This window comes from Coregonus clupeaformis, unplaced genomic scaffold (genome assembly GCF_020615455.1).
Source record: "Coregonus clupeaformis isolate EN_2021a unplaced genomic scaffold, ASM2061545v1 scaf0010, whole genome shotgun sequence".
Classification (NCBI taxonomy): domain Eukaryota; kingdom Metazoa; phylum Chordata; class Actinopteri; order Salmoniformes; family Salmonidae; genus Coregonus; species Coregonus clupeaformis.
The window spans coordinates 208,618-224,017 of NW_025533465.1; the positions used below are offsets into that span (position 1 = coordinate 208,618).

Here is a 15,400-nt window from a genome sequence, read left to right on the forward strand (position 1 = left end):
ATGTTGCGGTTTCAATCAAGGTAGTTCGTAGTTCAGGTCATAGGTGAAGTCAGGGGCAAATGGAAATACAGCAGTTATCTTCACCCGTGGCTCTCTTGTACTTAAATAGCTTGTCCTGAGTTTATTACATAGTAAGTATATTGTTAGTACACAGGTATAAGAGCAACTTAATTTAATAATAGCCAACTATAGCCTACCTTGAATTCCACTGACAGTTGCGGGATGTATTCCAGAGTCCAGAGTGCCCTAACAAGTGATGCCAACCGCTCAGTGACTTCACCTCTGGCATGCTGCGTGTCTTCACTTTTAACAATTCCATTAATTCTCCTTTGACTCAAATCCAATTTGTACCGTTCCAACCCGAGATACTCTGCGAGCAGGTCAGTGTTGCTCAAGCACTGGACCACGGCGTTCATGAAACAGGTGTTCCCGTGATTTTTCAAGCCAATAACACCTGGAATTTTGCCACCATAGCACCATAAAACCCTTTCTTTCACCGAGCAACGGGAAGAAGCTATCGAATTATTTTTAACAGGATCATCCCCGGCGACCTGCACATCCTCTTTGATATTTCCTGAGTTGGCGCTGAGTGTGCAAGGTGGCCCGTCACGAAACCCTCCATCGTCATCCTCTGCGCCCTGAACTTCAACGTCTCCAAAGTGGGTAAAAGTGCCCAAAGTTTTGATAATTTTATTTACAAAACTCCCCACCGACTTCAATGATTTCTTTCGAAAAAGCCGTCCATGTTTCTGTTTGTTTTCCTTGCACTTTGCTGCCTTTGACGTGGCTTCTTCCTTCACTCTGCAGTGTTTATCCATATCTTTATAATACTTTGCCGATGTTGGAGAATTATGGAATTAATTTCGAGGCCAGTGTGCCACTTTTCTGCAGCGATTTCCCATCCAGAAACCGTGAGGAGGACAGAACACAAGCACACAGAGGTGACAACATCGCGGAGCCATGGCACATCAACACATATCGACTCAGTGCAGCCGGTAAACGTCCCTCAAACATTCCAACACTTACTGAAACCCTTCATGCTTGTTGACCAAATTACACGAGCTCCATCGATGTTAAACATTACCCGCGCCTTTCCTTGCCTTCTACTTGCAGCCGGTACACTTGCAGCCTCTAAAGAGGCGTGTATTCTTAATGCATAGTGTGCGACTAATCCCTCCCACTTTGATTCTAGGCCCCTTATCATCAGAGTAGTTTACACTGGCATAGTAGGCTACATAAACGCTGATGCATACGTTGATGTTTCCAGGTTTAACTTTTATTCTCATGAAAACAATCAGTTTTTCATTGTTCAAAGTTGAAACAGTCATAATTTCTGTTTGGCAGGTTTTCTCTGTTAATATTAAATATATGGATTAGTCATGGACAAGTTTTTGCATTTAGAACACACATATTAGCCAATTATAAATTGATTAATGATGTGTAGACATGATTCAAGTAGGTTATGTGGGTTTCCCAATGTTTGGGAGCCCTCTGCTGTTTCAACCCACTGGCATGAAGGGCAGTGGTGAGGTGCTCACCTGATGAGCGAAGTAACCAACCATACAAATCAAAATCAAATCAAATGAAATGTATTGGTCACATACACATGGTTAGCAGATGTTATTGCAAGTGTAGCGAAATGCTTGTGCTTCTAGTTCTGACAGTGCAGCAATATCTAGCAAGTAATATCTAACAATTCCACAACAAAAACCTAATACACACAATCTAAATAAAGGAATGGAATAAGAATATATAAATATATGGCTGAGCAATGTCATTATCAGAATGGCATAGTCTAAGATGCAATAGATAGTATAGAATACAATATATACATATGAGATGGGTAATGCAAGATATGTAAACATTATTAAAGTGGCATTATTAAAGTGACTAGTGTTCCATTTATTAAAGTGGCCAGTGATTTTCGAGTCTGTATGTAGGCAGCAGCCTCTCTGTGCTAGTGATGTCTGTTTAACAGTCTGATGGCCTTGAGATAGAAGCTGTTTTTCAGTCTCTCGGTCCCAGCTCTTGGTCCCGCCTTCTGGATGATAGTGGGGTGAACAGGCAGTGGCTCGGGTGGTAGCCTTACTGTGACATCGGGTGCTGTAGGTGTCCTGGAGGCAGGTAGTTTGCCCCCGGTGATGCGTTGTGCAGACCGCACCACACTCTGGAGAGCCCTGCAGTTGTGGGCGGTGCAGTTGCCGTACAAGGTGGTGATACAGCCCGACAGGATGCTCTCAATTGTGCATCTGTAAAAGTTTGTGAGGGTTTTAGGTGACAGGCCAAATTTCTTCAGCCTCCTGAGGTTGAAAAGATGCTGTTGCGCCTTCTTCACCACACTGTCTGTGTGGGTGGACCATTTCAGTTTGTCAGTGATATGTACGCAGAGGAACTTAAAACTTTCCACCTTCTCCACTGCTGTCCTGTCAATGTGGATAGGGGGGTACTCCCTCTGCTGTTTCCTGAAGTCTCCTTTGTTTTTTTTTACATTGAGTGAGAGGTTATTTTCCTGACACCACACTCCGAGAGCCCTCACCTCCTCCCTGTAGGCTGTCTCATCGTTGTTGGTAATCAAGCCTACTACTGTTGTGTCGTCTGCAAACTTGATGATCGACTTGGAGGCGTGCATGGCTACGCAGTCATGGGTGAACAGGGAGTACAGGAGGGGGCTGAGCACACACCCTTGTGGGGCCCCAGTGTTGAGGATCAGCGAAGTGGAGATGTTGTTTCCTACCTTCACCACCTGGGGGCGGCCAGTCAGGAAGTCCAGGACCCAATTGCACAGGGCGGGGTTGAATTGGGTCTAGGGTGACAGGTAAGGTGGAGGTGATATGATCCTTGATCCTTGACTAGTCTCTCAAAGCACTTAATGATGACTGAAGTGAGTGCTACGGGGCTATAGTCATTTAGTTCAGTTACCTTTGCATTCTTGGGTATAGGAACAATGGCGGCCATCTTGAAGCATGTGAGGACAGCAGACTGGGATAGGGAGAGATTGAATATGTCTGTAAACACACCAGCCAGCTGGTCTGTGCATGCTCTGAGGACGCGGCTAGGAATGTCGTCTGGGCCGGCAGCCTTTCGAGGGTTAACACGTTTAAATGTCTTACTCACATTGGCCACGGAGGAGGAGAGCCCACAGTCCATGGTAGCTGGCCGCATCGGTGGGACTGTGTTATCCTCAAAGCGGGCAAAGAACTTGTTTAGCTTGTCTGGCAGCAAGACGTCGGTGTCCGCGACATGGCTGCTTTTCCTATTGTAGTCCTTGATTGTCTGTAAACCCTTCCACATACGTCTCGTGTCTGAGCCGTTGAATTGCGACTCCACTTTGTCTCGATATTGACGTTTTGCCTGTTTGATTGCCTTGCGGAGGGAACGACCACTCTGTTTGTATTCTGCCATATTCCCCGTCACCTTGCCATGGTTAAATGTGGTGGTTCGTGCTTTCAGTTTTTCGCAAATGCTGCCACCTATCCACGGTTTCTGGTTAGGGTAGGTTTTAATAGTCACAGTGGGTACGACATCTCCTATACACTTCCTTATAAACCCACTCACCGAATCAGCGTATACGTCTATATTATTCTCAGAGGCTACCCGGAACATACACAACAAGATAGAAGGATATGATAGAAAATAAGCAGACATATTTAAATCTGGTTAATCTCAAACATGTACTTTATGGAGTTTGTTGGTTGGGGGGAAAAAACGGTCCACTATCTTTACAAAAGCTCTGGTAGGCCACCTTGTAAGCATACGTGCATTCCTTTTACATTCACGACAATATCATTCAATACCTTGGGGAATGCTCTGGCAGAAATGGAGATCTTGTGCAATAATATCTTGTTAAGCTATACTCAGGCAATGAAATGGAAACACTAATGGGAATAGGATCTTTAAAGGTCCAATGCAGCCGTTGTTATCTCAATATCAAATCATTTATGGGAAACAATTAAGTACCTTACTTATTGTTTTCAATTAAAATTAAAATACATTTTTAAAAAGCTTATTAGCAAAGAGCAATTTCTCAAGCAAGAATTTTGCTAGGACTGTCTGGGAGTGGTTTGAGTGGGGAGGGGAAAACTTAAATTTAGCTGTTATTGGCAGAGAGGTTTCAAACTCTCTTTCTTATTGGTCTATTAAGTAATTTACCACATGGTGATGTCACCATGGAAGGCCAAAACTCCCTCCCACCAAAACAGGCTGAAATTTCAGGCAGTCTTTTCAAACAGCTCTTACACTAAAAGGGCATTATCATACATTTCACAATTACACCGTATTATTCCAACCTCATAGTGTGGAAATATATATATATATATCACATGTTGACTGCACTGGACCTTTAATACAAGTGTTTCTTATTTTGGCTTATTAACTCTAAATTGAAATTTTATTGAGTAATAAAAAAGAACTCCCATATCCAGACCAATTCTCCTTACCAGTGCTGGACTGAGGGAATCAGGGTGGGCAGAATTTTGTCCAGGGTAGTAGGGCGAGTGAGTGCACCTCCATGGCAGTATGGACCCATCTACACTGATGCTGATCACGTACTTGTTGTTGGAGCAGATCTTGACACTGTTGATGCTGCCACTGTGCCCAGTGCCGATGTCTGTCACCTCCCCCTCAGAGTACCCCCACTCCTTCACCAGCTTGTCATCGCCATTCGCTACCTATGTGGAGACACAAAGCAATACATTATTATGGGATATCAGTGTTTCATTTAGTCTGTTGTCAGAGCAGTACAATGGGTACAGTACAGACTGTCTCATCTTACAAAGGCTTGATGAATGATGTCTGTGAGAGACAATGAAATGTTGTGGCCTGAGATTAAATAGATTTTGAAAAGAGCCAACTGTATAAACCATACATATTCAGTTTCTTAATTTGAGCCAGTTTCTCACAGCAGGAAAATAATCCTGCAGCAACAGGAAATGTGAATTATTATGTGGATTATAATTAATATACATTTTTCATTAGGGAAAATCAAGTCTGAAACGTCAAAGTGGAAATTACAAACTTTACAATACTTTTTAAACCATGAATACACTACAAGGAAAATGCCTGCAACAACAGGATGATCAAATTAAGATAACGCATCTGTATCTGTCACAAAATGGTCTCCGTCGAGGGTGATGTGCATTCCATTAATGGATCCTGAGTGGGACCCTTCTAGTTCTCGTAAGGACCTCCCAATAGCCAATCTGTCTCAGAAAATATACAGTAGGATAAATATCACAGGCCTTGATGTGCAGTAAACGAGGATCGTAGAATAGTTGTGTGGAGAACTCTCATTAAAATGCAGACAATAAAAATGTATAAAATCCACCCAACAGTTTCCAAAAGCGCATGCTCATTATTTTTCAACCAGGATTATAATATGCAGATTATTTCACAATGACCAGTATACATTATTCAAACTTTTTAATCAATGCAAGTCTGTGTCAAAATCTCTCCTCCTGTTTTAAAAATTATAAGCAGATGTATTGTGCACGCTAGCATTTATTGGCTAGTAAATCATTTTGGGAGATTTAGAACTAAAGGCTTGACTTTCTCCTAATGAGTCTTTCACAGTATGCAAATGAGAACTGCTACTGTCTATCAAATAGTAACATGCAGTGGTTAAAACATGGTTGTGTGTGTGAATGTGCCATAATCATCTCTGGGGTTGGCAGCTGTCTCTTTCTAGCTTCGGCCCCCCGTTGCAATTGTTATTTGAAGTTATTTTTAGACCACAAATACCACATTTCCCTTTTAAAACGCAGGTGCCTTTCTATTTTTCCCTTGTTGAAAAGTTAATTAACTTACAAAGAAGGCGATCAGGAAGAGTGTAGATTTTACATCCTATGTGATTGTGCTCACCACTTTTCACGAAAAAACACTTGCTCCAGTACTGTATAGTTTAGAGATACCTAGTCCTTTGATGTAAAGCAAAAAGTACATTCTATTTATAGACAAAACACTCCCCCTCAGTTAAAAATAAAGAGAAAAGTGTGTTTCTTTGGAAGTGCTGCAGTTTGATCCAGAGTCCTGAACAGTCATTGGTACACTCTTTCCTAAAAATAGACAGAAGGGCTTATGGGCTATAAATAGACATCAAAATAAGATGCAGGGACAAATTCACTGGTACTGTAAAGTCAACTATGATACTTCTACTATAGGTTTCTGCTAAACCAGCCACCTGTGCCCAAAAAATCTGGTCCAAACATCCATCATGAAGACATATGGATTGTCTCATGAAATACTCAATTCTAATATTATGAAAACCAAGCCCCAAGAGAAATTATCTCTGTGGAATACCTCAAAATAATAATATTTTATGTGATGTTAGTGTGCTACTCAATGGATTGCTCTGGTACACCAGTGAAATAAAAAATGTTGAGGTTAAACAAGGAGAGAACATTTTCCAATGACGTTTTCTCTGTGAAGAAGTAAACATCATCCTAGATGAAGTGGGTGGCAGAGACCATCTGGTCGCCTGAGTCATAGCTATGCCGTCTGCTATAGGAACAAACATTCCCTTAGCAGAGAACGAATACAATGCACTGTCATTGTCACTGCATTACACTACTATGACATCTGGCGCTAAAATATGACCAGTGACAAGGAGATGGCGCTCACGCATGACTCACTATGCGATCAATCATTCATTGTGTTTCAAACCCCATGGTAATAACTGTAAATAAATACTATGGTAGTCATTAACCCAGTTAGTGTTGAATTCTCCCTCAATACTTTAGTCTGTGGCACAAATGAGTCTGACCTCAGTAAATGCTCTTCTATATCCTACTGTGGTGGTGGATGGACCTTTCTGTCTGTGCCACTAGTGATGATCTGGTACTCCTCAGGGTGGTAGCAGAAACTTCTAACCAGAGTATATCTGCTGCTTCTATTTGTTTCATGATCAGTTTTACTGTTTCACTGTTAGTATTTGTTTATATTTGTTAAACTATTAGTCCTTTCTTCATATCAATAGCATTATAACCAGATTCTGTTATGAATAAACATGAACCAAGGCGTGCAATGCTTGTGTTTTTTTAAACGTTGTTTATCTGGTAGGCCCTAACACAATGCAGTGGTTTCATGCCCACTAATTACCTTCTAATGCATGCAGGTATCTATAATAAAATAATTTGGTAAGTGCTTATATTTGTCCTATTTCACGCATCTACAAGTGTGTATTAATACGCATGTGTGAATTGGAAATTTGTTTTTTTCATATCCCAACTCTCCTTGACACCCTTGGAGAGTGGGTTCACGGCCACAGTCTGCCATTATCAACAGCGACCCTATTTGTACTTTGTAATACTGATGGTCCTTCATCTCCATCATTGTTGTTTATCTTTATCTCCATGGTGCTTTATCTTCTTGATCTTTACCTGTCCCTCCCCTCCCCACTGGCAATCCTCTGGTGGTGGCGATGGCTGTCACTCACACCCATGCTGTGGGCATTGTGCACAGTCATCATTACATTTACATTTACGTCATTTAGCAGACGCTCTTATCCAGAGCGACTTACAGTTAGTGCATACATTATTCTTTTTTTAAATTTTCACACTGGCCCCCCATGGGAAACGAACCCACAACCCTGGCGTTGCAAACGCCATGCTCTACCAACTGAGATACCTCCCTGCCGGCCATTCCCTCCCCTACCCTGGACGACGCTGGGCCAATTGTGCGCCGCCCCATTGGTCTCCCGGTTGCGGCCGGCTACAGCAGAGCCTGGATTCGAACCAGGATCTCTAGTGGCACAGCTAGCACTGCGATGCAGTGCCTTAGACCACTGCGCCACTCAGGAGACAGCCTGCCATTCAGCCTGCCATTCAGCCTGCCATTCTCAGGAGTGAAGTCATGGATCTTACCATGATTCCAGGCTGAAAGAAAACAACACAAAGTCAATGACTGGGAGGAATACAAACACGAATGCGTGACAGAAAGTATTGTTTTCCTTTAATCCGAGTTAAAAATGGCACAACTGTTGTTACCCAACTAAATCACCACCAGAGGAGTGAACAGAGGAATGCATTTCCAGACAGCAGACACAACTTATAATAGAAAGCCCCAGAGTTTGTGTAGCTAAGAAATGGAATGGGAAACCCACCACTGATCATGCTCCTGCCATCAATCATGAATTCCACAGCATTGCAGCCAGGTCATGTTGGGCACAGTGATACGTAGCACTTCTTTATAGAGTTTTCCGTATGCCACATCCGGATGTCATTCTCAGACCAGCCACTGTGAGATATACACCAAGATATACACGTTAAGTTAAAGCACTTTTTATCAGTCCATAATGAATTAATCTAGCTACTGACCATGACTATGATAAATATAATGCTTAACAAAATCTACTTTGGAGGACAAAGGACATTTGACTTACAGTAAATGATAGTATGGCCCCCTCTACTGGTGTCATTTAAAAAGGCAAATTGGCTTCAAAATGAACAGCCAGTTACGCAGAATCTGTTTCCTATTTGCATTCAGTAGGGGACTGAGCCTGCACACATATGGAATGTGATGCCGTATATTATGTGACCTTTTAGCCTGTTGTGTCACTCACTAATGAAAGTCCCCATCGTCCACAAAGTCCATGGCTGGTGGTGATCAGGTGATGAGCTCCTCTTTGAAGTCAGCATAGTTTTAAACAGTAGATCTGTGTTGCCTCTTTGCCCACAAAGAACTGGTGACCCTCACCATGGAGCGCCATGGATGTCACCCCCTCTCCAGCTGAACCTTCCTGCCAAAGGAACACAATAGACTGGTCGATAGTGTAGAAACCAAAGAATACATGTACAGGTAGTATTCATTCTGTAGTACTGTAGTACAGTGGTGTTTTAGATGCTTTTGGAAGATGCACACAGGATTGAAATAATAACTATAATAGTGAATAAAGACCTCCTTTAAAGACACTCAACTCACTTGATGTGTTTGAGTGAACAGAGTGAACATGCAATCTCCTGAGTCCACCAAAATGTCGCCTGTCTTCATCACTATGATTGTGTTCACCCCCTGTAGACAACAAGGGGAAATGCATGCTGAGTTCTGAGGTTTGTACTGCAGTCTATCTAACTAAGCCAGATATTAAACTCGTCTTACCGTGTTCCTATTTTGAACCCACCTTGCTGAACTTCTGTTTCACTGGGCCACGGCCCATTAAGAAGCTTGGTCTTGAGATTGACTTTCAGGATATCCCCACTGGTGCCACAGTAGAAATAGCTGCCGTCCTCAGGGATCTGTACCATGAAGTAACAGGGTCGGCAGGTAGCTTAGTGGTTAAGAGAGTTGTGCCAGTAACCGAAAGGTTGCTGGTTCTAATCCCCGAGCCGACTAGGTGAAAAATCTGTTGATGTGCCCTTGAGCAAGGCACTTAATCCTAAATCACTCTGGATAAGAGCATCTGCTAAATGACTAAAATGTTATTCAGGCTGCAAACTGCTACAAGACTTACTGCAGTATGCTGAAGAAATAGCACTCTCACAAAGGGTCATACTATTCATGTTTTTAAATGTATCAGGGCTCTACAGTGTGACAATTTTACTCACATGTGCCTAGCTACATATTTTGCTGTGCAACCTGGAATTTAAATTTAGTAGCCTCAGAAAATGAAGGATTCTAGATTTAATATCTCAAATATCTTTCATTGTGCTTCTAAATGTCTTTGTGTGCCTACATTTTTCAACTTAGGTGCACACGTGCTCCTTGTATAAAAGGTCAGCGTAGAGCCCTGTGTATAGCCATGTGTTAGTGCACTCTATGTTCTGATATTATAATTACCCAAATGCATTTCACAATTGTTTTCAGCTGCCCTGTCTGACATTCAGTGGACCTAATCTTGTGGGGAAGATCAAGTTCCTAAACACGGAGAGTGTCGCTACAAGAAGATTATCAATATCCTTATAGGCCTATAGCTGTGACATTTCATTAGAAGGTGTGCCAAACCAAAATTATACAAAAATAGCTCTATTTAGATATACATACGGTTCTGCCTACACAAAGATGATGTCACTTGTGTTGGAGTATTGCAGAGTAAGGCAGTGACCACCACTGTGGGCTGAGGCTTCCACAAATGTCTTCTCTGTTTTCTATATTCCACACCACTCTATGGAAAATACAGATACACACAGTTATTCAGTTAAAGTGTATGAATACGCCTATTTGTAACTACTATATTATAACAGAGGATCTGAGTCAAATGTCAGTATTTCAGAAAGTTTGACAAATTATTGCTATGGCTAGTACCTGCCATCATCCTGGCCTCCAAGGGTCACCAGGTACTTGACATTGGGGGGAGAAGGCCAATCCTTCTGTCATGAATCCTGCTTCCTGAGTCGGTTTCTGCCTGAGTTGCCTGTTTTCTGTCCTGGAGTCTTTTTTCCTGAGTTTCCTGAACGCACCCTGTCGGGGTTTCCAGTATCTCGTGGACTGGGAGGGTTATGGTCCTGAGGAGAGGAGTTGGATTCCTCGGTGTCAGATCCTTGATGCTGACTTCCTTTGTGACTTCTACCGCCTCCATCCTGGCGCTCCGGGTAGTCCGCCCGGTGGCGTTCGTCGGAGGGGGGGTACTGTCATGAATCCTGCTTCCTGCCTGTTGCCTGTTTTCTGTCCTGGAGTCTTTTTTTCTGAGTTTCCTGAACGCACCCTGTCTGGTTGCCGGGTGACGAAGCAAGGCGGGAGATCTCTCCATTACCCGGACCTGCATCTCATCAGCTATCTGCACACCTGGTTCTGATCATCACCTATCCACTTCATAAGCTCTGACCTGACATCCATTCCCTGCCGGATCGTTAGCCATGAACAGTATGTTGTGCCTGCGTATCAGCCTCAAATTACTAAAGTTAGTTTTGCTGTTCTGTTACTTTTTGCTTGCTGTGAACTCCCCTTCGTTTGCTCTGTCTACAGTTACTCTCCCGGAATATTCACTCCACCTCTGCCTGGTCGTCTGTGGCTTCAGAAACATAATTGGATCTGCCCATTCACTCCCACCAACTCACCTCCACTGCCAGCTCCGTCACCTGGATTCTCCTGCTTCCACATTTAAGTCTTTAAATAAATACTCACCTTCATTCTACTCACCTTGTCCTGGTCTGCTTCTGGGTTTCCGCTTTAGAGAATCCTGACACCTTCCCCCTTGGCTAACACCAAATTATCAGTGGAATCCTCAACTTTATGACATACTAAAAGAAAAAATTGTTAAGTATGAGAATATGTAGAAACGGCTTCTCCAATATAATTCCCTGATCGCGTCATCAGGTCTAACCAATGATGTATATAAACTCTGGATAACTGACAGGGAGCGCTTACTCCTCCATTGTAAAAAAGATTTTGGAAGCTATAGAAATGCATTTATTAATGTCTACATTTGTTCTTGACACTTTTATTATATTACAGACACCTTAATGCATACTCTGAAATTATATTATGTTAGTTAAACATAAAACTACAAAATACAAATAAATATACAAACATTTTCCTTAAAGTACGTTTTAGAGTATGTGTTTTTAGAGTAATGTTACTGTCCCCACTACAACAACAAAACACTTGTAATTTTGTCCTTGAAACATTTAATTGAAGTACTGTAGAATTCCATTCATTCCTATGGAGGACTGCTCCTACTGCCAATGTGGCCGACCGGTGGCTACAAAGCCTCTCAATGGGCAATACCTAACATCAGCAATCCAGGGTTTATACACATCATTGGGTCTAACGGTCATCTCGCCCCGAACTGCGCATGTGCATCCGTCAAATCAAAAGGCACTCCTTCGATATAAATGTGTCACTTTGACAAGGTTGGAGTAATAACATGTTCACCTACTTAAGACTCTCGAATCTAGGTTCGAGAAAATTAACAACTAGGAAGAAATTTTCACATTTGAGCTAGGGGGTACAATATCACATTACACAAGGACCTTAAGGGGCATACACACATTTATAATTCTAACAGCATTTTTGTTGGCAGAGTATTTAATAGTCTTAAAATATAGTTCAATTTCTTTTTGCAAGGTAATAAAATGTGATGTTTTGTTTGTAAATGTACATTTGTGAATATGACATTTGGACAAAAGAATAATGAAATTAATTATGTAAAATTGTTTCAACGTATTTCTATCGTAAGTAAAGAATCCAAGCAGGACATATCTCCATAATAGTGTAAAATCTTCATAAATGTGTTCAATTATAAATCTACTGATGACTTGCCACAGATTCCTTACATGAATACAATGCCAAAAAAGATGCAACACTGTTTCTGGGTGGTCATTAAAAAAGGTACAATTAGAATTTATGTTGTTGTTTAAAAAAAAAAATATTTATGAATAATTTTTAAAGAAACGTACTTAATTTTGTTAATAAGTAGGTATGTGTGTGGCAACATCCAAACTTTGTTCCAACAGATATTATCAATAAAACCATTCCAATAAGGCATGACATAAGGTATAGAGATACAACATCCTGCTGAAACAAGGCTCGTATAGCTCTATTGTTGTTGAATGGACTAAAAGACAAACAAATCTTTCCTACTGATGAGTCAACATGGTTAATTGAAGGTATGTTCTGAGGGTCAGGTCTTGACACATTCCTGAATAATAAAGCAACACCTGAGGGAATGGCATCTAAAACAATTGCAAAATCTTTAGGTGTTACAGGAATCTTGTAAAGTGATCAGAATTCCTTATAATTAAGTAACATACCCTCTGCATTTACAAGTTGGCTCACCAATAGGATATTATTTCGGAACCAATATTCTAAAAACAAATAAGTATTTTTATGCAATATGTCCCGATTATTCCATATACAGTGGGGAGAACAGGTATTTGATACACTGCCGATTTTGCAGGTTTTCCTACTTACAAAGCATGTAGAGGTCTGTAATTTTTATCATAGGTACACTTCAACTGTGAGAGACGGAATCCAAAAATCCAGAAAATCACATTGTATGATTTTTAAGTAATTCATTTGCATTTTATTGCATGACATAAGTATTTGATACATCAGAAAAGCAGAACTTAATATTTGGTACAGAAACCTTTGTTTGCAATTACAGAGATCATATGTTTCCTGTAGGTCTTGACCAGGTTTGCACACACTGCAGCAGGGATTTTGGCCCACTCCTCCATACAGACCTTCTCCAGATCCTTCAGGTTTCGGGGCTGTCGCTGGGCAATACGGACTTTCAGCTCCCTCCAAAGATTTTCTATTGGGTTCAGGTCTGGAGGCTGGCTAGGCCACTCCAGGACCTTGAGATGCTTCTTACGGAGCCACTCCTTAGTTGCCCTGGCTGTGTGTTTTGGGTCGTTGTCATGCTGGAAGACCCAGCCACGACCCATCTTCAATGCTCTTACTGAGGGAAGGAGGTTGTTGGCTAAGATCTCGCGATACATGGCCCCATCCATCCTCCCCTCAATACGGTGCAGTCGTCCTGTCCCCTTTGCAGAAAAGCATCCCCAAAGAATGATGTTTCCACCTCCATGCTTCACGGTTGGGATGGTGTTCTTGGGGTTGTACTCATCCTTCTTCTTCCTCCAAACACGGCGAGTGGAGTTTAGACCAAAAAGCTATTTTTTTGTCTCATCAGACCACATGACCTTCTCCCATTCCTCCTCTGGATCATCCAGATGGTCATTGGCAAACTTCAGACGGGCCTGGACATGCGCTGGCTTGAGTAGGGGGACCTTGCGTGCGCTGCAGGATTTTAATCCATGACGGCGTAGTGTGTTACTAATGGTTTTCTTTGAGACTGTGGTCCCAGCTCTCTTCAGGTCATTGACCAGGTCCTGCCGTGTAGTTCTGGGCTGATCCCTCACCTTCCTCATGATCATTGATGCTCCACGAGGTGAGATCTTGCATGGAGCCCCAGACCGAGGATGATTGACCGTCATCTTGAACTTCTTCCATTTTCTAATAATTGCGCCAACAGTTGTTGCCTTCTCACCAAGCTGCTTGCCTATTGTCCTGTAGCCCATCCCAGCCTTGTGCAGGTCTACAATTTTATCCCTGATGTCCTTACACAGCTCTCTGGTCTTGGCCATTGTGGAGAGGTTGGAGTCTGTTTGATTGAGTGTGTGGACAGGTGTCTTTTATACAGGTAACGAGTAGAGAACAGGAGGGCTTCTTAAAGAAAAACTAACAGGTCTGTGAGAGCTGGAATTCTTACTGGTTGGTAGGTGATCAAATACTTATGTCATGCAATAAAATGCAAATTAATTACTTAAAAATCATACAATGTGATTTTCTGGATTTTTGTTTTAGATTCCGTCTCTCAGAGTTGAAGTGTACCTATGATAAAAATTACAGACCTCTACATGCTTTGTAAGTAGGAAAACCTGCAAAATCGGCAGTGTATCAAATACTTGTTCTCCCCACTGTATAATATCTGTGTGGAGAAGAATGATGCTTCTAAATGATGGACCATGACAAGAAAACCTGCCGATGAAAAGCAGAGAGTTTCACTGGAACTTTGACAATATTATAATTGCAAACCAACATGAAGTTAAGGCCACCAAAAGTAGAGAAGACATGATAAGGAATAAAGTTCCACATAGAAGTGTCTTCTTAGGAATTGTTTTATCCAATTGATCTTAAAAGTATTATTTAAGGTATTAAGGTCCAGGAAATTCAGCCCACCATACTCATAAGTGTTCATTACAACAGATTTCCTAATGTAATGGGTACGGTTTCTCCACAGAAAGTTGAAAAGCATCTGGTCTATCTGTTTGCTTCTTTTACCGTCAAGATATAACGATAGAGCGGCATATGTTAGTCTAGAGATACCTCCAACCTTGGTTATTAGGCCTCTTCCTTTTAAAGATAAGTCCCTCTGTAGCCATTGATTTAGCTTCATCTGGGGGGTTTTAATAAGAGGGTTAAAATGTAGTAAGCCTCTAGACTTCTGATCCTTAGGAATGGTTATGCTGTTACGCGGAGTGGAACAGGGGACCCCAAGCGCAGACTCAGACGAGGAGACTGGGATGAAGTAACAAAGGTATTTATTGAGACACAGGGGGAGATGGAGTGCAGGTCAGGGGAAACTGCTGGAAACCAGGTGCGGAGGGGAATCCAAGGGAGTAGTAGAGTGGGGAATCCAGGACAGAGTAGGAGGATGACGAGACGTGGGACTGGAGACAGGCACCAGAGTCAGAGCGGGCAGAACTGTAGCGGAGAGGAAAACTGCGTCAGGCAAGGAAAACAGGCACAACAGGATCTGAATAGTAACAAACGGTTAGAACCGTAGACTGACTGAGCAGAGATTACGATCTGGCAGTGTGGAAGTGGCAGGACTGAGTATTTGTAGTCTGATATTGTTAGAAATATGTATGTTCCTCATAAAGCCAGATTGTTTCATCAATGATTGCATCCAGGACTATTTAATTATTTAAGGCTAATATCTTATAGTCATTATTAAGAAGACACA

General features: G+C 41.9%; 1 protein-coding gene and 1 pseudogene across 1 annotated transcript in view; both read right to left on the reverse strand.

Moving 5' to 3' along the window:
• The window catches only part of LOC121551062 (ubiquitin carboxyl-terminal hydrolase 43-like), a 126,374-nt gene extending 125,268 nt beyond the window's left edge, over positions 1-1,106 (reverse strand). The window contains exon 1 of the mRNA XM_045212381.1: positions 198-1,106. Within this exon, the coding sequence (XP_045068316.1) occupies positions 198-818 (621 nt within the window). The 5' untranslated portion in view covers positions 819-1,106. The remainder of the gene's footprint in view (positions 1-197) is intronic.
• Positions 1,107-1,499: 393 nt separating this feature from the next.
• LOC121551767 overlaps positions 1,500-15,400 on the reverse strand; it is a 67,748-nt pseudogene continuing 53,847 nt past the window's right edge.